The 23,726-nt window shown below is 36.4% G+C and overlaps 1 protein-coding gene across 5 annotated transcripts in view; it reads right to left on the bottom strand.

Moving 5' to 3' along the window:
- Positions 1-23,726, bottom strand: part of SUPT3H (SPT3 homolog, SAGA and STAGA complex component) — a 273,957-nt gene that overhangs the window by 84,853 nt on the left and 165,378 nt on the right. For all 5 annotated transcript variants that reach the window (XM_061460998.1, XM_061460996.1, XM_061460997.1 and 2 more), the window contains exons 4-6: positions 5,275-5,361; positions 3,993-4,083; positions 2,202-2,338 (exon numbers count right to left, since the gene is read on the bottom strand). In XM_061460998.1, the coding sequence (XP_061316982.1) occupies positions 2,202-2,338; positions 3,993-4,083; positions 5,275-5,361 (315 nt within the window). The remainder of the gene's footprint in view (positions 1-2,201; positions 2,339-3,992; positions 4,084-5,274; positions 5,362-23,726) is intronic.

Here is a 23,726-nt window from a genome sequence, read left to right as displayed (position 1 = left end):
CAACTGAATTATTGCATGTAACATGTGAGTGCTGGAAATACATCCCTAAATTAGCAGTCAGAGTGACAGATGAATGGTGTTTCTCTCAATCCTAGGGGAACAAAAATGAAACAGAGCATTCACAGCACGATGCACTACACATTCCTTTGTATGTCAGTTCAGACATCTGATGGGAAGAATTTTTCCTGGTAGGGGTGGTATTTGAACTACAAAATAAATGATAAAAAGTTGATATCGACAGAATGAGAGAAAAGTCAGCTTTGCAATGACATTGCCTGAGGTTTAAAAATACCTATATTTGATTTTAATAACAAGACAGTTTATTCCATCTATAACTGTTCTTACTCTAAGGAGTAGGGTTTCACTGCTATCTTAGGAAGGCAAAATACTAACTGTCATGAAGTGATGCATAGGTGCTATTCCAGTTTTATTTTGTTTTGATTTTGCCAGTACAGGTAGCTGGTTTGCCATCATTTATTGCTATTATTGAAGTTTTTGTAATAAGTCATCTAAGCACAACGTATCAATACCATAATCATGTACCATGACAAAGCAATGTGAATTTTGTTCTTAATGTCTGCCCTGTATTTTAAGAGTATTTCACTTTCCTTTGCACATCGCTATTACTACTGTTTTAGAGGTAGTCCTTCTGCTTCAAATGAAAATCACAGGATACATCAATAAGTTCTATATTTAATCCTATAAGAATGTAGTTTCTTTTTAATACGACAGCATTAGAGGGTGTTTTTCAGTCCAAAGTGTAGAATTGTTTGTTCTCCTTTGTAACATTTGAAAGTGGCTTAGAGCTTTGCTTACTCCTCCATGGTACAAATGCAGAATAGACCTCACAGAACAGCAAGCAATCTCATGAATTCTTAGCTCTAATTTTATAAAATGTTTTAAAAGAAAAGAGTATAAACAATATTTGCTTTTTGTATCATAACTGAAACCAAACTGCTAAACAATCATATCCTGTTTAGCTCATAATGACATCAAAAATATATGTTTATCATCTGCTCTGTACAACTTAGCATGATTTTGGCCCAAGGCAAAGTGGAACTGAAATCATTTACAGTTGTCCAAATCAAGATAACCACACATTTCTGACGTAATTGATACCTAAAAGGAACACTGCCTTTAGATTGTAATTCATGATTTAAGCATACTAATTCCTCAAAGAATGCTGTTAAAGCGTCTATTGGATATCCTCCAAAACATAGCATGGATTAGACAATGTACTGCACAAAGAAAATGTGATACAAGAGGTTAGCACATCCATTAACAACTCTTCCTTTAGGAATGCAGCACAATTCCTACTATCTTTGATTCCTTTCCACATACCTAAAAGTGACAACAAAATCCCAAAGGAAGCCAAAAATATGTTAAACATTTTGAATAGGATATCTCAAGCAATCTTTCATGTTTTGTCATTAGTTTGAAAATTTAGTAAGAAAGAAAGTACATAGTACTGACTTCACACATTTACAGAATTCATTAATCTAAAATAAGTAGATCTTGAGGGTTTGTTTGGTTTTTTTTTAACATGGAAACAGATCAAGAGTTCACAAAATGTAATAAAGAAGAGCAACAGAGAGAGTTACTTTATAAGGTATGTATATACACTTCATGAATTACAGTCCAGTGAGAAAAGACAAAATGTAGTCAGCTCAAAGATAAATATTTAATTACAGGAACACATTCCTTGACAGACACAGAATCAGATCTGTCTTTTTCTAGGACAGGGAACATCATACATTTAGCAACTTCTGTAGCATTTCAGACCCCCAAAAAATTGTACCGAAATGACAAAACAGAATGTCCCAAAATGCTGTTGAAACATTTTTCAAATGAGACCAATAATGAAAAAGAAAAAAACTGATAGTAAAAATATGTGTGTGAAATGTTTATAAATAGAATCTTCATTCTACAGGAAGGAAATACAAATACATGGCAGACAGAAAGATCCATAACTATCCTTTGGTAATCTTCCTTCTCAGCATGTGTTCTTAGATATCAGGAAACATTTGAGGGAATAGGAAAAATATGGAAATAGGATTCCTTTGGACCATCTGGGCAAAGGGAAAAAACATGTAACAATGTTATATAATAGGCAGCATGAAAAAGGCATCAAACCAGCATGATGTATGAAGTATTTCAGTTTTCTCTGCTGAAGCTGGGTATCAGTAAAAGAAAAGAATTACCTCCATCCGCTCTTGCTTGACATCATCAATCTCATCGTCCTCAAACATAGCTAAGAGCTCTCCAGTCTGGTCAATGGAGTTGAGGAAGTCTTGAGCAAGCTTCTGCCGTTTGTTGGTGTTACTGCTGTTGAATTTGTCTGAACAAAGGTAAGCAAAGATCAACAAACTTGAGTTATTTGGCTTCTCCAAGCACCAATCGATGTCCCTTGGAAGGACATGGTTTAGAATCAGATGCACTATTCAGAAAAGACCTGTTCTTACTGTTTTCCTCATACAAGTTGTGCTACCTGAGCAAGGTGATGTCACTACTATACTGCAGTAGCACCGTAGTAAAAAATCACCTTTGGTCTTTTCTAGTATGACCTAGTGGTTTTTGTAATCTGGAGAAACCTAGTCTACTGCTCACATATAATTATTTCTCACAGTGGACAGAGGTGTAGAAGAAACCATCCTTTGCTTGCACAAAAACCTCACTTTTAGAATAGAATACATAGAGGAAAAGTTTTTTCCTGAGAACATGCAGAATATCCTCACTACCTACATCCTAAAGAAAAGCGGAACACAAACATTAAGACACAACTCCACAGGATATGGACTAATGCTCTATAGTAAAGCCTGGAGAACCCTGGACAGGTGATCTCTGTTGTTATAAACAGAATGGCCGCTACAAAGACATTAACGTCACACAACAAAACTAATGGCTTCAACTACCAAAGCCTGCTAGAAAATGCAGTCTTTAATTCCCAGATGAACTGTGTTTAGGAAGTATTTAATGAGCTTTTTAATGGCTTTCAAAAATTGGTTATTTGTTTTAAATAGAGAGACAGACTTAAGTATTATAAAAAACAAAGCCTTCAGGTAGAAAGCTATACTGCCAGATTGCTTGCATGAAACAATATACTTCCATGTGTGGTGAAAATAAAATGCCACAGGCAAATTAAATCTCAAATGAGTTGACAAAAACTTATCCACAGATTGATTAAGTCAAAGCAAGATGTACAGTGTTTATCTAACATCAATGTGGATGCTCAGAGAACCAAACACAAGGAATTCATTGTAAGGAAAAAAAAAAAGCCAACAAAAAACCTCTGAGAAAGGAAGTAAGCTAAATACAAAAAAAGTGATGTATGGATATGCAAGGTTTAGATTTGCTATGATAAGTTTTAACTTAACATTTAACAAAAGAAATGCTAATTATTCTATCAATATAAATCAACAAAGTTTTGTATCAGCAAATTATATGGCATAAATGAATATATTTTTTAATTTAAAGGATTTTTCCTTTAAATGCATTTGCTACAAAATCTCTGATTTGCTGATGGAATGGGAAACAAAAGTGTTTCCCATTCTTTAAATTACAGGTTAGAAGTATAAAACGGTAAACCAGACTGAAAACAAAGCCAGGTCATATATTAGTATTCAGTGACTACAGATTATGGGATTTAAAAAAAAAACAACAAACCCAAACATGCCAAAACCCTCTGACAATAATTTAACAAATGTCCATTCAACTGCATGAGGTAGCTGCCACATTTAAATTATACATGCTGAAATCAATTAGCCCTTTAATTAGCATCAGTTTCTTACCTCAACAGAGTTCTGACAGTAAGCAGTTTTACTTATTATTGGGATCATAGATACCAATACTTGTACAGTGTTTCAAATGTAAAAGCAGGCAATAGTTTTCTGTCTTTAACTATTAAGCTAGATATTCATACTTTGCATTGAGCTGTTCAGTGCATTTATAAAATATTAAGCCTTCCCCAAATTCAGTAAATTCCCTTTTTCTACCTTCAAGGAGGTCATCTTCTTCTATTCCTTTGACAATTTTAGATTTATAGTCTCGAAAAAACATGTATTTAAGTAGCCTTCTAAGCTTCTTCTAAAAGAAAAAAATAATTATATTAATTAGCATTTTATAGAGTTTTTTCTTTACGCTAACTTTGTAACATAAACATACAAATGTGTAATACATTACTCAGTAAATATATTTTTTTAAATATTCATAAGTTTTGATTCTGTGAAAAATCCATACCTAGAAAATATATCCAGGTCAGAAGCAATACTATATGAGTATTATTTATCTGAGCTTCTTTATACTTTGCTTGCCAACTGTGAGACAGACTTTCAGAAAGCCAAAATTGAGAAAACAGACTTTTTTAGGACACTCCAAATTCTTTACTTAGTTTGGAAATTCAAGTTTACAAATGCATATTTCCATGATCTTTGACATTCATATTAACCACTGTTTTGAGTATAGCTTTATGGATTATATCAGATTAAAAACCTGCAATTGGTTTTCATGTTCTATCATTTTTTAATTTTGATGTGACTTTGGTTATTAAGTTTCACCTATCAAATGAGGAAAGAAAATAAAGGGGAGAAAAAAGGGTAAGTGAAAAGGGGTAACTAATGAACAAAAGAAGACAAAAGAATAAATAATGTTGATAAAAATAGTTGACAAACATTTATTAATAAATAAATTTGAAGAATAAAATTAATTTCAGCTTTGTATGCAAATTGTTTGTTAAAAAAAAGATAATAAAAAATTGACTTGCTCCACTTACTGTCCTTAAAAAGCAAGACCATCCTGAAAGTTGGAAAATTTAGTGAGATAAAGTACAGGAAAAATATTACAAAGGCAAATCAGGACAGGATTTACTGACAGCCCAGATGACAAAAACGTAATGGTCACACTATCAAATGTCACACCTACACCCTGCATAAGGAGGGAAAATTAGAATGATTGATCTTTAATAAAAGGCATATAAAGGATAAGGAAGAATGTTTATGCTTTCATTAAGAAACTGTTTTGAGCTCTAAGGTACATTACCCACTCTAAAACTTAATAATTGCAGTTTTGATAATTGCAGTTACAATAGAAAATGATAGTGAATTAAAATGTTATACAGTTATTGCACTGTGCAAAATACAATACAATTACAGGGAAGCTATACTTTCAAATAAAGCTAATCATGATGAGGGACTCCTTTTACATCGGTTAAGCAAGCATATCAAAACACAATAAGCAGTTCACTATGTAATATAAGAAATGTTTGTCTTATTGCTATACCTTATCTTTGCGCATTAGGAACAGGAGATCTTCAGCAGAGATGACTCGTGCTCCTCTCAACTGAGAAACTTCAGCTGCTTGCTGCAACTAAAATAAATGAATAAATTGAGATGTCTGTTTCTATGTTAAAAAATTTATTCACTAGGGTTTCTTTTAAATAAGTTCAGATAAAATTTTACATGGTCTTGCATAGCAAAACACAAGATATGCAGTAAAACACAAGCTGGGACTCTCAAAGGTGTCACTCACTTAGCTCCTGTTAGCCAAGAAGTGAAAATCAATTTTATGGAAAGCCTGAAAGACTTTTGATAAATATTAGGCAAAAACATTTTTGTTTATATTTAAAATGAGTGCTTTTTAAAAAACCCACTACAAGCCTATTTTCTTTCCTTGCACCACATCAGCTCAGAAAATGAACACATAATTCTCTCAGGCAATGTAAAAATGCCAAATTCTTTCTATAGCACTTTATCTGCAACTGTGGAATGGTGGCTGATCCCTCACATGATTTTTTAGAATAACAAATATTAATTTTAAACAGCTTACCTAAGTATTTTTTTGAAAGAAACTCTACCCCTACTTGACTTATCTTTAGTACAAACCAGGCTTACATGAACTTTTTTAGGCATACTTTTTATTTCACTTAAGAGAAAGAAAATTAATTGATAGGCAACACTGACTCTGTTAATAAAGTAATTAGAAAAAAAAAAAATGAGCTGACCAGGCCATTCAGATACGAAAGAGACAAAGATGGGATTGAGCGAAGAATGCCACAAAAATTTGTAGGAGGTGGCCAAAGGAGTGTGAAGCAAAGAACTGTCCTCACCTCCATTGTGACAGTGCCTCTAAAGGCCCCAAATTGCGCTGTGAAGAACAAAAATCTTTTTGTAAGAGACTAAGCACGTCAGCCTTGGATTCACTTTCAGTAGGTTCTGGCAATCAGGCCAGATTATACGCAAATAGATCATACCTAAACAAGTGCAAGAGTACAAACCAAACTTGTGCAAGCTGATGCTTATCAAACTATTGTACTAAGGAGGTAAAACCCAAATGTACAAGGGAAGTCTACATGATTTGCTCCTTTCACCTCTCTAGCCTTTGGTTCTGGCATAAGATGATGCTATAGAATAGGTGGGATAGCAAGGATGCTTCACAGCATGGAATATATCTTATCGTCTAAATTCAAAACCACTGTCAAAAAGGCAAGTTTCAATCATAGTTTCTCTGTTCTTATCCTCATTAGACATCTGATGGATGAACTGACAGTGAGCACAGTACAAAAGTTAACAAAAGGAGAGACACCTTATAAAATTCTTTATATTAAAACTCATACACACTTGTAACATGATCAATAAACTGCAATTTTATTTATTTTCAAATATCCCTATATTCTTCTTTCAGAAATGCATTAATGCACCTGAAAATAATTTAAAGAAATCCTATCCTTCATACTCACACTAGAAATGGTTTCACTCAGTATCACTGCCTGAATAAGTATATTATTAATCTGAGCTCCCATGCTGCTATGGCTTGAAATGGGCCTATTCAGAAGTTAAAAAGATCAACAAAAACAGTAGCTGTTTCTAATATCCAAAGGAGTAGTGGGGGGCAGGGAAGATTTTCATTTTGGCAAGTGTTCAGTGGGCAAAAGATTCAGTCCATAAATCATAATGCTGGACTGCATTAATTTTTTCCACACTAATCACATGCATACAAAACATTAACTGTATCTTGTATGCACAACACAAAACATACTGCGTGAAGAGTTTCAGGTTTTCCCTTGGAAATCCTCTCTTGGCCCTTGCAGTCACAGAGACCAGAGAGATTTCAGGAATTCAGAAGTCACAGTAACATAATCTTACTTGAAAAAAAATGTAAGAATGTGAAAAACGATAGTTCTATTTTTTGGGATAAGCAAAACTGTTTCTTATTCTGATTAGGTTTGAGGGCACACAAGCTACTTCTATTTCTAACATAAAATATAAAGAGCTGGATAAAAATAAATTTACGAAGAATGAGCCAGTATTCATCTCTGGTGTGAATCTATTGCAGTAAATGTGTTTATTCCAAGGCCAACTTTGCTCCCTCTAAGCCTAAAAGTGCTACAAAACCTGACCTTAGCATAGTGATAACACAACACAGCTTTTCCAAATACCATATAAAACAATGGCAGAAATATCCAACATGAAAGCATGCTCTACTTCCCTAACATGTTTAGGACCGTAACTATAATCCTTAAGGTCCCTTCCAAGCCAACCTAACCCAACCCGATCCATTCTATGATTCTTACTATAAAATTCAGTGTGCTGCTTCTGGCTGCGATAGTTCATTTTCTTCATAGGAGCTGGTAGGGGACTACGTTTTAGATTTGTGCTGGAAACAGCGCTGATAACACAGGGATGTTTTAGCTGTTGCTGAGCAATGCTTACACAGAGTCAAGGCCTTTTCTGTTCCTCACCACACCAGTGAGTAGTCTGAGGGTGCACAAGGAGCTGGGAGGGGACACAGCAGGGACAGCTGACCCCAGCTGACCCAAGGGATTTTCCATAACATATAGCATCATGCTCAACATATAAAGCTGGGGGAAGAAGAAGGAAGTGAGGAATGTTCAGAGTGATTGTGTCTGCCTTCCCACTCTCTCCCCATCCCACTGGGGAAGAGTGAGCAAGAGGCTCAGTTACTGTGTTAAACCATGACATTCAGACATGTTCATTTCCGCATGCAGCTGAAAAACCTTATTTCTCAAATGATAAACAAGTGACAACGTCATTCGAAGCAAAGATTGTGTGCAAGCTGCTTACAGGAATCTCCCAATGAAGTAAGGGAGAGTAAGGAGAGAGGCCAAATTCACGTCCCATTTGTATCCAAGTAAACCCTGAATAACACTGTTTATTTTAATTGAGTTATTCTGAACTAAACACAAGATCAAAATCCGGAATAATATTCTCAGCTTCTACCAAAACAATGAAAACTTTATTCTCATATTGCCTCGAATTCTGCATCTATTTTATTTTAAGGAATGACCACAGAGCATTTAATTTCTTTGGCTTAAAGAAAGCAAAATACAAAAATAATTACTTCCTGTACAGTTATAAAATATGGATTATTTATCCAAACAGACCATAATGAGTTCTGCATTGGTACACGTATTTACCTGGGAAACCAGGATATGCTCAGGTAAATATGTATCTAAGCAATTAAAAAAAAATTACATACCACACAGCCGAGGTTGGGGGGAAGATGTATTTATAGATTTAACACACACATAATTGACTCATTCAAACCACAACATGAGTACTTTGCTATAATTAGTATTATAACAAACTGTCTTACTTGACTGTCCCAGAGTTGCTATTAATATGCAATAAGCCCTGATTCCTTAATATGCAATAAGCCCTGATTCCTTAATTTCCAGCGCTAAAGGCCTTGTTGAGCCATTACCACGGCCGTGTTACATGATGAAGGGGGATTTCAGGAAGCCATACCAAAGAAACAATTCATCTCCAAGCAGCCAGGCATTTATCATTCCAGAAAAGCAATTTTCTGCTATGCAACCTTTAGATCAGGACGTCTTTTGCCATTTGCTGCAGTGGAAGCATGGCAAAGTTTTACTTTGGGAGCAGCAGGTCTACTGCCCCTATCCAGATGATAGGCACGATACAAATACTGCTATTACTTTTCACACATGAGGTTTCTGTATAGCAACAGTGGAGATATGGCAAGAATTTTCCTACCATCTCCCTTCTCCAAGCCTCTGTAATATTCAGTGCTGGCCACAGAATTTGGGGCAGCACCAGTTCCAACATACTTGTTGTCTTTTCCTAAATCTTAGTGATTAAAATTATTTAGTCTGCATTACAAAATATTTCATTTGAGGCTATCTTAAAGAATGGAAAACAATCCAATTTACTTAGCTTTTTAAAGAAAAATGGGCTAAATTTCCTAACACCAGCAAACAATATTTGAGACCTTGGAGTCTGAATGTATTTTTTATTACAGCCAAATTATGAAACTCAAAATGTGAAGTTTAAATAACGGAAGTGTTGAAATGACTTTAACTATAGGAGCACAAAGAACTCTGTTAATAATTAGGAGTTTATGAAAAATAAGTGTATTTTACAATTTTTCACATTACAAAGAAGGTAGTATATACAGTAACTATATTTTAAAGTCTAAGAAGAAATGGCTGGGGAATAATATTTTAAAATGTAATCACTGGTTTAATGACTTTATGAAGTTAACTTTCTTGGCAGGATGAACTGAAGTATGTTAAAAGTCACCTTATGGCTATTTTCTTTTTGCAACTTCTGCAAATTATAGATTTGTTGAAAGGAGTATTCATTCTCCTATGACAGCACACATTTCCTTCAATGGTACTGTCTGCTTTTTTTATTCATAATTATTTTTACTTCCACTGCCTCCAAAGTCAACAATCATCCATACTTCTTCTACAAAACTGTCTTGATGGACAAACAGACAAAAAACTGGAAAACAAACATACTGTGTTGTGACATAATCCTTCCAGTTAAACTGCAGGATGGAGTCAAAATGGTAATGTTTGCATGCCTTGAAACTGCTGGGAGCCAAGAATAATGCTTCAGGAGCTATGATTTTGTTTTCATTATAGAAGAAAATTAGATCATAGTTCACCTGGCCAATTTTTTTTTTTCTGAGCCAGGAAGGTTGTTTTGTTATTGAATATGCATTAAAATGTTCTATTTCTTCATATTTTCTTGATCAAAAGTATGCAACTAACAAAGAATATTCTGAATTTAAACACAGTGCTATAAATGTATTCTAAACAGATCATCCCCATGCTTTTTGAAGGCAGTTAAATAGAAGAGGTGAAAACAGGTTTTCACTCCCATGTAATATCTCACATACTACTAATGATGACACCTGAACTTCTATCACAAACAGGAAACATACAGATTTCGCTTCCAAAAGTCAGCATAGGGATGTGCTTTATCCAGTTAGCACATCCTTGGGATGTAATTACATTAGAGAGTCCATTAGAGTACTATGATAGGTAATGATTTAGGATCACCACACAAGGATTAAATAGCATGACTATATTGTCACAAGCTGCCTAAAACATAAAACTTTCACCTGCAGCTCAAAAGACAATCAATTGTCTTCTTATTAGGTATCTGTTTTCAAATACAAGTATTTTTCACTTACATGACCATTTAATGTAACACTATGTGACTAGGTGTGACCTTGAGAAGATAAAGCTCTGCATCACATTTTGAGGCTTTAGAGAATTGCAGAATCATAGAATCATTGAGATTGGAAAAGACCATTAAGATCAAGTCCAGTCATGAACCTAACACTGCCAAGTCCACCACTAAACCACATCCTTTTGTGCTACAAGTCTTAAATACCTCCACCTCACTACAACCTCCTTTCAGGTAGCTGTAGGGAGCAATAAGAGGAGCATTTTCTTGCTTGACATACAGTGAATTTCATTCCATAAAGATCATGAGAGTAAGAAAACATCAGCTCATACCCCACAGTCCATGACATTTACTGAGAACTTCTCAAGTACAAAATTTGTTTTATTTGTTTCTTAAAAAGAACCCCAATAAAAACGTACTGTCTCTGAAGCAAGATCAACTGTTTCATCTTGCCTTCTAGCAGATGGCAATGGCTTTTTTGTTTCCACAGTTCAGCTAACACAAAGAGCTGGATCTGGATACAGACAGTCTGCAGCCAGTTACTAGTAGATGGAGAAAAAATATCTCAAAAGCACCTCCAACAATAAGCAGGTTGCACAAGAACACCCTTTGAAAGCATAGAGAGTACATCTACAGGTTCATTCGGTTTCAACTTCTGAGGTGACAAGCAGTTAATATACATTTCAGAAGTCTGGCTCTTCTAACAAACATGGGAGAAAACAGCCCCTTCCTTATGTGCCCTCAGACTGAAACTGTGAAAGCCAGTCCAATGAACTCCACAAACATTCCTACATCTCAGCCTGCAGGTTTTTAACTGCACACTGCTATCAAGGACCCAAAACATTAGTACGATGAAGCAAAGACAGTACTATTCCCATTAGTTTAATAGAACAGTTCATATAATTTTGGACATCATAACCTCACTTCCTTCTACTGACAACCCACATACTTCTTCTGAATACAGAAAATGTTGGAAGGTTTTTTTGGTTTTGTTTTTTGTGTTTTAGCAACACAATCAGTACAATCAGAGTAGAAAAAAATGCAACACAGCCAGTGAAAATAGCAAAACCAGAACACTCGCACCTTGCCTGAGGCAACATTCATGTTACAAACAAGATCATTCTAAAAATGTAAAAGAAAAAAATAATCAGAAAACTGTAAAGAGCCCTTAGAAAACTGCAGGGACTCAGCCTGTGCAATGGAATGGCCTAAGAGTAAAATGCAGCATGTTTCTGGAGCTTCCCTATGTTATACCCACTTTGACCCTGCTGAAAAACCCTGCAGTTGGAAGAGGAAGGCTTTTTACTGACCAGAGTAATAAAATTGAACATTACTAAACAATTCTAAAATTAAAATTCATACCATTTCTTTTCAAGGAAACGCATAAATACAACATCAGAGGAGGCTAGACTATATTTCGCCACTCAGGGCATCTCCAGACTGTTACCCCACACTGCATCTCAGAGCAGCAGATTCCCAAATCACAGTGATACATGGGGCTATTCTGCAATGGATGTGGACACTTAACAGATTTACACCTATCTGAACCTCAAGTTTATCAAGCTGCCAATGGAAATGAAGCTCTATGATGCCAGCCACCCCAATTCAGTATTATCAACAAAGTTGCTGAGCATACTATGCGTCCCCCATCCAGGTTGCTAATGAAGACATATGGGCCTCATTAGTTCACACTTTATCAATCTCTAAGAGACTGAAGTGCTGCTACACAGGAAAAGAAAGGAATAAAAAAATAGGTGAAAACCTTTTCTCATGTGTGGAATAATTCAATTTTCACAATGGATTCTGCATGTTTATGCAGCTTGTTGGATCTGGTGTAGCAACTCTTGTAGTTCAGTAGGCAGTAAAGGCAGCAATCCTACTACAAAATGGGATTAAGGGAAGCTGAATCGTAGAATCGTTAGGGCTGGAAAGGACCTTAAGATCATCTAGTTCCAACCCCCCTGCCATGGGCAGGGACACCTTACACTAAATCATATCACCCAAGGCCTCGTCCAGCCTGGTCTTGAACACTGCCAGGGATGAAGCATTCACAACCTCCCTGGGCAACCTATTCCAGTGCCCCACCACCCTAACAGGAAAGAATTTCCTTCTTAGATCCAATCTAAACTTCCCCTGTTTAAGTTTTAACCTGTTACCCCTTGTCCTGTCACTACAGTCTCTAATGAAGAGTCCCTCTCCAGCATCCCTATAGGCCGCCTTCAGATACTGGAAGGCTGCTAGGAGGTCTCCACACAGCCTTCTCTTCTCCGGGCTGAACAGCCCCAACTTTCTCAGCCTGTCTTCATATGGGAGGTGCTCCAGTCCCCTGATCATCCTCGTGGCCCTCCTCTGGACTTGTTCCAACAGTTCCATGTCCTTTTTATGTTGAGGACACCAGATCTGCACACAATACTCCAGGTGAGGTCTCACGAGAGCAGAGTGGAGGGGCAGGATCACCTCCATCAACCTGCTGGTCACGCTCCTTTTGATGCATCCCAGGATATGGTTGGCTTTCTGGGCTGTGAACGCACACTGAAGCCGGCTCATGTTCATTTTCTCATCAACCAACACCCCCAAGTCCTTCTCCGCAGGGCTGCTCTGAATCTCTTCTCTGCCCAACCTGTAGCTGTGCCTGGGATTGCTCCGACCCAGGTGTAGGACCTTGCACTTGGCATGGTTAAACTTCATGAGGTTGGCATCAGCCCACCTCACAAGTGTGTCAAGGTCCCTCTGGATGGCATTCCTTCCCTCCAGGGTATCAAACGAACCACACAGCTTGGTGTCATCGGCAAACTTGCTGAGGGCACACTCAATCCCACTGTCCATGTCAGTGACAAAGATGTTGAACAAGACCGGTCCCAACACTGATCCCTGAGGGACACCACTCGTTACTGGTCTCCAGCCTTACATTGAGCCATTGACCACAACTCTTTGTTTGCGGCCATCCAGCCAGGTCTTTATCCACCAAGTGGTCCATCCATCAAATTGATGTTGCTCCAATTTAGAGAATCCTTGTGCCCTGTATTTTTTCAGGAGGCGTAATCATAGCTGAGCCTCACATTTGTTGATATTCTGAACCTTTCTTATTTAAAATATAAACAGGCAGAATTATTAGAAAATGATAACATTTTTAAAGCCCAACAGCCTAGTCTCTGCTACTGAAAGTAATGATTTGTATCTACTGGAGACAGTATGATTTTTTTTTTAATTATATTCAATAGTTTAAATGAACGAAATAAATTTCCACATAAATAGTGAGATTAATACTGCAATTTTGCAAAAGATGTGCTTTGAATCACAGTATTTTTTTAAAATATCTTTTTTAGAAATAATTTAAGCTCTACGTCTTCAATTAGAGTGTGTTTTTGCACTTTCTGTCACTCAGGGAAAAGAATTTACTGCACTTTTGAACAATAACTACATCTGACATTTGCAACAGGCAGTACTGAGCAAACAAAATTTAATTATACAAACAACATTAAAACCATAAGTACCTAAGAAGTGCAGAAAAGTATTCATACTCACTGAATTCAGTTTTAATACGGTCAAATTATTCAGTGACTACATAAACTTTAATTCAAGACTTGGTGTTGCGCTGGAGATGGCCCTGTTGATGCTCTCCGCCACTGCAGATGATGATAACACCAGGCAAGAAAGCAAACTTGGAAACCTCTACTGTAGTTATTATTGTTACAAGGGAGAAAAAATAAGCCTGAGAAATATCATCAAAAGGGAAACGATGAAGTAATGTTCTCTAGAATGAGAAAGAGACTGTGAAAAAACCTTTGTGAAGGGTAAACTGTGCAGATATGAAAGATTCATTAGCCAAGATGATACTGAAAAATTCTCATGGCCAAAAGCACTCTGACCTCTGTATTTCTGAAGAATATGAGCATAGAGGTCTTCTACTGACTGTACATGTTCTAGGACTGACAAAATATCCTAGATGCCTGGAGAACCCAATCGAAGTCTGCATGAAGACCTCATAGCGGCCTTCCAATATCTGAAGAGGGCTTATAAGGATGCTGGGGAGGGAGTCTTCATCAGGGACTGTAGTGACAGGACAAGGGGGAATGAGTTTAAATTTGAACAGAGGAAGTTCAGGTTAGATATAAAGAAGAAGCTCCTTACTGTGAGGGTGGTGAGGCACTGGAATGTGTGCCTTCACACTTCACACAATGAAGTGGTGAATGCTCCATCCCTGGCAGTGTTCAAGGCGAGGCTGCAAGGACTCTTTGGTGACATGGTTGAGTTTGATGTGTCCCTGCCCATGGCAGGGGGTTTGGAACTAGATGATCTTAGGGTCCTTTCCAACTGAAACAAGTTTATAATTCAATGATTCCACACTGAAGTAAATGGTACCATCTCACTGTAAATCACAGGCACAAAATATCTCTGTGTTTAAATTAAACAAATGCTAGTGTTTTTGAAGAAATTATCATAGAATAGTTTGTGTTGGAAGGGACTTTTAAAGGTCATCTAGTCCAAATTATAATAAAACTAACTACATTTGCACTCTAACTTTCACAACTACCTGTTTCATTTTTAAACAGCATCACTATAGCTATTGCACGTTAGGAATCTCAAATATAATTATTAATTCCACCTAAGTTACATCTCTGAATGACTTTTTAGTACAAAACGTTACTTGGAAAAAATAAGACTCTGCAATTTTATAAGGAATAAATGCACTTACCTTTCCTTTAGTAAAACAAAAATGAAATTCAAATTTACCCTTCTTGAGAACTGAAAGTAGTATTATTTTTGAGTATTTAGTCTATTAACTCAGATTTATTTCCCCTCCATCAATTATTTCTATTTCTTTTCTTTCTCCAATACTACCATGACATGCAAACCAGCAGAGGTTTATTTTATAACACAACTTCCTGTCCTTTGGTTTCAAATCCCAGAAGAAACCACCATTCAGGATTATTGTTGTGCAGTTTCCAATGCTGCAAGGAGAAAAAAAACCACCCTGTTCTCTATTGATTGAGGGACCATCTAATATAAACAGGTTTCTTTCTCCAGTTGTTGTAGAGTAACATTTGTTTAAATCGTGCATCCTTACATTGCTCACAGAGGAAAATAATCATGCCTTCTATTAGTTTCACCAGAACACTAAATAAATACTCTTCCTTTCCATATGACAGCAAATTGGAATCAGACTTCACTGTCATAGGGAAAATAAGACATGTATTTACCTATTCCAAGCACAGAGATAAAGTGCTTTTAGAGCAAGCCTCAGGCTAATGAAAGAACTGCAGAGCAAGTATGACTATGAAGAGCAGGCACCATCAGTGCACAGAATAGAGAAGGCAATTCATATCAGTCTTTGTCCTTTTTATTCTCATCTGTTCAAATGCATGTGTTGATCAAGTGGGAACTCCCCAGTCTTCATGATGACTACAACTAAATGCTACAGGATCACTCAGATTAAACAGTGAGGCATATAATACATAAAAATGACTACTAGTTTAAATGGCTTTGGATGGCAGACAGGATATACACGTGTCTGGGCTTAAGATAATTTAAACTACCTGAAGAATTTTGACATCATGTGAGATGCACCCAAATTATCAATAGAAAAAACAATAATAGAAAATAAAGAAGAGAAAAACATTTAGTTTTAATGCTTTTTCAACCACATAAGCATGGAGTGTACATAATGACACTAGCGAAAATCTCTGCCTATTCTGTAATTTTAACCTTAGGGAAAATGATTTGACAATGGGGAAAAGGTATAATCCAAATGTGTAGCAAATAGGAAGTCCTTTGAATTTGTTTCTCTTCTGTCAAAATGGCTTCAAAATCCTAAATCGATTTAGAAGGACCTTTCTTCCAAGGATCTAGAAAAAGAGGGAAATTTATGAAACAATAGTCCCAGTTCAAGGTAGACCCACTTTCATGTAAGAGGACAGGAAGTCTAAATTTTTGTATGTATGTGTTGGTTTGCTGTATTTCCATTTTGTATGAATTATAATTCTCAAAACTTAAAAAAATACAGGAAGGGGCTCTTGCTCAGAGAAAGAAAAGAAAGCACCATGAAGGAGCACAAATGTAAAATCCGAACAACAGATATTTGTGTTGAAAAATGGCACTGATTTCCTAACTCTTATTTAATGTTCATTCTTTAATTAACATTCATTTCCCAAGGACATAAGTTTGAAAAGGCTGTTTCACATTACTTTAGCATGAAGAGAAAGAATCACTTTTAAGCCATGAAAAGGCTGGGGAAAAAAAATAAACATGCCTTCTGAACATAATTTGCTCTTTATTACTACTGCAAAGTTATGAAATGAAATCTATTATTTAATTACATTGGATCAAGCAACAGGAAGGGAAGGGAGTGTTAGAGTCACAACATCCCTGTAAGGATAAATTACTAAGTTTCCTTTTGCTAAAAGACAGTTTTAATGAAACTGTGCAAACAGTTAAAATCAAACTACTGGGAGGTATGAAGATCATCTTGCTAACATAAAAAACCCATAAAATGTACTCTGAAATTCTTACGAGAAATATCAGTAATAATAGGGGAAAAAAAAAGTAGCAACATTTTTGTCAGAACATCATAGCTTGAAAATTATTACACTTATTCAGATTCTCTCCAGAAGCTGAACTTAAGTTTAAAAATTATACAATAGCTTCTGGGCCTGCTTTATTTTATGCTTTGCATTGGAGATGTTTAGATAATGTATTATGAAAACTTCAAAATTTATCTTCTATTACTACCAAGATTTTATTAGCCATAAGGGATTTCCCTTTGCTGTGCTTCAGTAATGTTTACTACATCCTTCAAATTGAATGCAACTGTTGGAAAGTTAAAGTACTTTATTTTTTAAGTATGTTCTCGTCATGAAATAATGGGAGGGCTTTAAACTATAATGAAAAGATAGGGTGAATTCTAAAATGTTGGATTAGATAACTTGGCAACTGGTACAGAGTTTGCAACTGGGATAATGAATGTGCAAATGCTGTGAACTTTTATGTAATCTAAATTTGCCTTGACTTGTGTGGACATGCTCTGAAATTACCTTCCTTGGAAATATTGCTTTTCCCAAAAGCAGAATACACTAAAATATGACGGCATTTCACAGATAATTTGAAGAACAATGGAAAATGTCTTTGAAGTTGTTCAGGAAAACCCCTCCTAAGCCTAAGGGGTATGGAAGAAAGCATTTCTTTGAAAAAGCTATCCTGGAGGCCAACAACGACTGATTTCCTAGACCCAACAGAGACTGGACTGACCTCTCAAGACTGCAGGATGGACAACACGAAGGGGGTGAATATAAGCCAGGAAGGTGTTTTTGGGGAAGATGCAGAAAAGCTTTGAGAGGGATAAAGGAAACAAGACAGAAAAAGCTGCTTTCAGAAATTTTCTAAATCAAAGGTTTTGACGGTGTGTTCCTAGTATCTGGTTCATGGTTTACTTCTCAAGTTCTAACACTGCCACTGAAAGCAGCCACAAAATTAAACTTTTCAGTAATGTCCTGTCTCAGAGAACTTCCTTATTCTTGTATTTTTAAAAGGAGTCTGATCTTCAGTGGAAAATGTCAGGCTACACTTGTTCCTAGTAAGAAGTCACTGTATCTAGAGACTCTGAAGAATGTAGGAAAAAAAGAAAATATACCATGAATACGGTGTATTTCTTATTCTTCTCTTGAAACTTAAGATCTTGGCTAGATTCAGCCTTCAACTGGTATAGGGACACTTGGTCGGATTTGGTGATTTTTTAAAAATATTTTACCTACCAATGCTTCAAAATTAAAACTTGCACATTCTCAAAATGGTTATGAACCACAAAGGCTTTGGCAGACAGTCAGTCCAGAGTTAGTCCAAAAACTGATCAATTGACTGAACAAGAAGTCTGGTAAAATGGAGGAAATGAGATTCATGTCAAGGGACACAAGTACCTGGTCTTTTGCAAAAATCTCTGGAAATGGGCAAAAGGTCCAAGCTGTGGACTAATATACATCCATTAGGAGAAGACAATTTTCCATGCTGCGAGGAAATCTCTGCTTTGGGAATCCAACTGTATAGTCTTATAATTAAATGCAGCTCTACTTACACTGCTCATGCGTTACTAAGTTACTAAGGCTGAGCACAAGCCAGGATACGCAATACTGGTACTAAAGGAGTCAGAAGATAATGCCAATGATGCCAGCAGGGAGGAGGAAAACTAGTTTTTCCAGCATTTATCTTGATCATTTGGAGCCATAAAGGAAAGCATCAGCACTACAGTGTTCACTGTACATTGTTCACATCAGTGAACACTCTGAGTTCAACAGACATGGAAACATCATGAAAGTCTTCAATAGAAGAGGAGGGACTCGAGCAAGGATGGAAAGAAAAATCTTTTATTTTCTCCAGGAAAACCATGCAGTGATTCTGACCACAGCAAAGGCTGAGCCTTAGCACAATCATCAGGATTCAGACCATTCAGGTCCTAAAAAATGGCAGTACAGATTTCTTTAAGAAAAGACCTTGATATTTCTGCATGAGCATGATATTTAAAGAATGTGAAAAGGAGGACATATTTCTCTAATTATTAGAGGTATATTCTGCAGAGTTTATTGACAAAGGGGGAAGATTATGTAAGGCTAAAGTGCAACTGCTGAAGTGCAATTGATGTATTTCTAATAAAAAAAAAACAAAAAACAACAAAACACATGGAAAACAAATGCAAAACTACCTTCATTCTTCAAAAAACAATGGAACAATTCCCCTTCTATCATGTATTTTAAGAAAGTGAACTCAAATATCAGTCACAAATTGGTAACTATGTTTACAAAAAAAGAGTGAAAACAAATGTGAGTAAAATCCATACTAATATCCCAAAGACAGAAAATTCTCTGTTTTCAGAATGACAGAGTGGATGATACTTTTCTAAAAGACATGACAAAGGTGTGATCCAAATTGAAATGTACAGTAGATGAAGAAAAGACCAAGGCTGGGTAAGGTTTAAGAAGAAATACTGATTATTGATGGGATTTAACAAGTCACGAAAGTAGGGGATAAGGTTCCAAACAATTAACAATTCTGCATTAATACAGACCACACCCTTCCTGGGTTGCTTTTAACTTTCATTTCTTTATTATGGAAAAGCTAAATTACCTACATGAATTTTATATTTTAATTCACATGACAGTGATATCTGTTTTACACCCGTTTTACAAATAGGCAAATAGGCAAAATGAGGCATGGAATATGGGCAAAGACAGTACCAGAAGAAAAAATTACTCCTTTTGCCTCCCTCAACAACCAGTTAGCAGCACTCTGTAACTGTTAACAATTATTCTCTAATGCAATAGGCAACATCTGCAAAATAATGCAGAAATATAAAAAAACCCAACCAAACCTCTGCTGAGCTTTAACTTAAGAGTTTTCTATATCTAAACTTGTATGCACTTGTAAGCAAATACTATAAATACTTCCCAGCACCCAAAGCTGTGAAATGCAGAGGTGATTTAGCAGACACACAAACCATAAAAACTGTGCTCGGTGTATTTCTTTTCTAATTTAGAGTAAGTGGGCCAGCCTTATATCATATATAATCGTAATTCTCAGGGACATTTAAACCAAAAAACAACTAAACATTTAAACTAAATACCTGCAAGCTTCCATAAAATGTTACAAATAGTATCAGTCATTTTAATATAAAGCTAAGAGACAGTAGCATAAACAATGTCAACGTAGTCACTATTCTGCAGTTTAGAACTTGGACCTGGAATAATATAAAAGTAAATCCCTACATTCACAAGAAATCACTTTTCAATCAGTGGCTTTTTGAGGAGGAATAGGATCTGCAGCATACTGTAAAGCCATATCATTTAGAGGTCAAGAAGTATATGAACAAAGGATTCTTTTGAAAGTTGAATTATGAAGCAAAGGAGGCTTCAGACATAAAACACTATGAAGAAAGATAATCTTCAGAATGAAATAAAGATGGGAAGTCTAAACATGGCTTCAAAACAGGAGTCTAATTTTCACTGAGCATTCAGAAGAACTGTGATTTTGAGCATGGGAGCGAAGCTACAACAACTCGTGCAAGAGGAATATTGAAATAAATTGTTTCTGCTGTACTGACTGGAAGTAAAACTTGAAGATTTTACTGCACTTCAGTCGTCAGCGCTGGATATCTCAGATGTGAGCGAACTGTAAACATAACTGAGTGTCCATTGGCATTAATATTCAAATAAATCAGCTAAGTTTTGGGAAGCTAGAGGGATAAAATAATTATAGGTTGCTGCCTACAAATACTTGAAGAGCAATTAGGAAGATGACGGATCCAAATTCTTCTTGGTAGTGTCAGATGATGTAATGAGGAGCGACAGCCAGAAAACGCAGTTTGGAAGGATCAAGTAGGATGTAGGATCCTCATGGGAGGATAGAGCAGCACTGCAGCAGTTTAACATGAGAGGCTCTGAAAAATTCCTCTGTGGAGCTTCCAAAGCCTGAGGTGGACAAAGCCATGGCTGACCAGATCCAGTACTGGTGACAGTTCTCCTTTGAGTGGGTTGGACTAGATGTCTCCAGGGGTTTGACTGTTTCCTTCCCCTCTGTGTTTTGTATATTCTGACAGAGTTTTTGAGTAAAGGAAATCCTGTTTACTTGTTTGTACCAGTTCCAGCACAACAGTCACACTCCCTTCCATTCGGAATAGGCTGCCCTATCTACTGCTACACCAAAATAAAAATTCATATCAAAAATAGTGTGTCAGCAAAGTGGAATTGCAGAAAGCCAGTCCTGAGGACTCTGCAAGAAGACATAGAAGAAAGGTGGAGGTGAGACAAACTTCACCACATCCTTCAGCTGCTGCTACAACCATCAATGTGGAAAGCCAACTATAGCCAGTTCCCCAGTAGCTAGCAATCACAAGGAAAAACCTGAAACAGCACTGCTAACAGGGAGTAAAAAAACAAGGTCTGCTCCTTCACACCAGCAGTCCCACTGCACACTGAATGAGATGTAGGACAAGATGAAATTTGCTGATTCCTTCAGTAAGAATGAAAAAAATACATAAAAATAATAGGTTCATTCACAGCAAGTCATCTAGGCTGATGAATGGCAGTTGTATGTAAAACAAGTCGAGCAAGGTTATTGGGGTTTCTTTTGATATAACTTGAATGAAAATCAGCTTCCATGATAGTGTAAATATTCCCAGAGTAGATTCCTTAATTATTTGCAGCCTTGGTTCATTCAGATAAATAGGACATGCTAGTATGTGTTTGAGCTTCATTTAGAAAAAAAGCAGTTACTCATTACAGATGTGAGTATCGCTGCTCTGTGTACTTAACCACATAGTACAACTAATAACAAAATACAGAGTGGCTGAACTCATACCTCACAATGAACTTTGTCATTTGATTTAGTTAAGATTTGCCTTTTTAAAACCCTATAAGCTAAATCCTAAAGACCTAACAACTTTTTACAGAATAACTCCAGAATCAAGACCTTTTAAATAGATTAATGTAAGCACTGGTTTACAATGGAGTTGCTACTGTTAATAAGCTTAATGCTGTTGGGGTTTTTAGATTCTTTTTATATATATATTTCCCTTTGTACCTTACAGATGTAATAATTCTAATATATCAGCTAATGAATGAAAGAGAACGTTTGTCTCATGAGAAGGCAGCACCATAGACAGTGTTCCTGATTTCTACACATACTTGCAGTGAAATTGGTGGGAAACACAATGGAACTGAGGCTGAGGTCCTCCACACCAGGACAAACTTCTGTTGTAAATAAACAAACACCAAAAATGCATATATTCTACTGCCATTTCCTAATGGTCCCAGAGTACTTTACAAGAAAACTCAATGACATTATCCTCATTTTTTTATTTTAATACCCAATACAGAAATAAAACTTAATTAATCTAAGGTCACCTTAAATGTTACTGATTCTGGGTCATCACGTCAGGACCTGACCCCATCCTGAGTATAAAGCACCAGACAGTACATACAACTTTTATCTAGCAGTTGCCTCCAGAGACAAACCGAATTTCAGATATTTCCCTCCAATCATCTTCAATCTAACCAGTATAATGGCAATCTGTGCAAAAACCCTGTAATGTCCACCTTTTGCTGTCCTTATGATAGCTTTAGAGATGTCTAATGTATTAGTTGATTAGCCGAGTATTTTGTTAAATGACATTTAATGTCAGAACCTGAATGCAAAACGATAATTTGACCTGCTTTCCCATAACTACCTCACAATGCATAGAGACATGCATCTGGGTGCTTCCTATTCCTCTAACCTTCAGTCAGTTGCACAAGTTCAGGCTTGCAAAGTCAATGCAAATAAAGAGAGAATCACTCATCTAACTAATTTATAAGAACGTCTACTAATAGTGCATGTTATCCATTCGGTGCATAAAACGACATTTCTGGCTGCAGTACAGTTATGCATACATGAGTCATAGAAATTAAATGTATTCATTCTCAAAATTTGCTTTTGCTCTTACTTCCAATCTGCAAATGCCAAGTATTAAAATAAGTCTGCAAATACTACTTTCATTGTCATGCCTTATAGTTACATCAGAAGGAGTTTCCTGCTATTCAGCAATGCACCTGAACTCAAATTTACTAAGTGGAAAGCGAATCCCCTTGGTCTCAGCACAGCTAAACACTGAAATGATTTCCTGTCCTGGTCTTCCATTTCACATATATTTTCTAAATTACCATTTTATGCAGGTGTCATTTCCAACAGACAGATTTCACTCTAGTGCGAGTTCACTTTTTGTAATATTGGTGTAGCCAGTGGTGTGCTAAAACCGCTATTTCATAGCCATATGTCATAATTTCAAGAGTGCCATTCTCTCCATCCATCTAAACCAGAACAACAATGTGCCACAGTTTACCTCTGTCAAGGGAAATAATCTGAACAGTGTTGACTTCAATGAGAGAACATGTGATTGAAGTGCAGATTATCACTCGAGCCTAAACCAGGGGCACTGGCATGGAATGGGGACAACGGGACTGTGTTTGCATCTCACCACTCACTTTTCAGGTTTCTAGCACAGTTTCCACAAAACACAGATAATAATCTTCAAAAGGTCATCTGTGTTTTACAGTATTCTTAAAACTTTCTACTGTTTTCTCCACACATCTTTTCCAGTGGCACCAATGCTGCCCAGTAAAATATCATATCTATTCAAAATCATTCTATGCTCCTCCTTTTTGGATCAAATACAAAACCCCCATAGCTATCTCTGACTGGATTCGTATGACAGCTTAGTTTGAATGTCCTTTAAAGTTCATATATTTTTTAAAAATA

This window comes from Pezoporus flaviventris, unplaced genomic scaffold (genome assembly GCF_033815535.1).
Source record: "Pezoporus flaviventris isolate CSIRO_AGI_PZ_B2104156 unplaced genomic scaffold, CSIRO_AGI_Pfla_v1 ptg000031l, whole genome shotgun sequence".
Taxonomy (NCBI): domain Eukaryota; kingdom Metazoa; phylum Chordata; class Aves; order Psittaciformes; family Psittacidae; genus Pezoporus; species Pezoporus flaviventris.
Note: the sequence above shows the minus strand (reverse complement) of the source record. Positions and strands in the feature narration are given on the sequence as shown.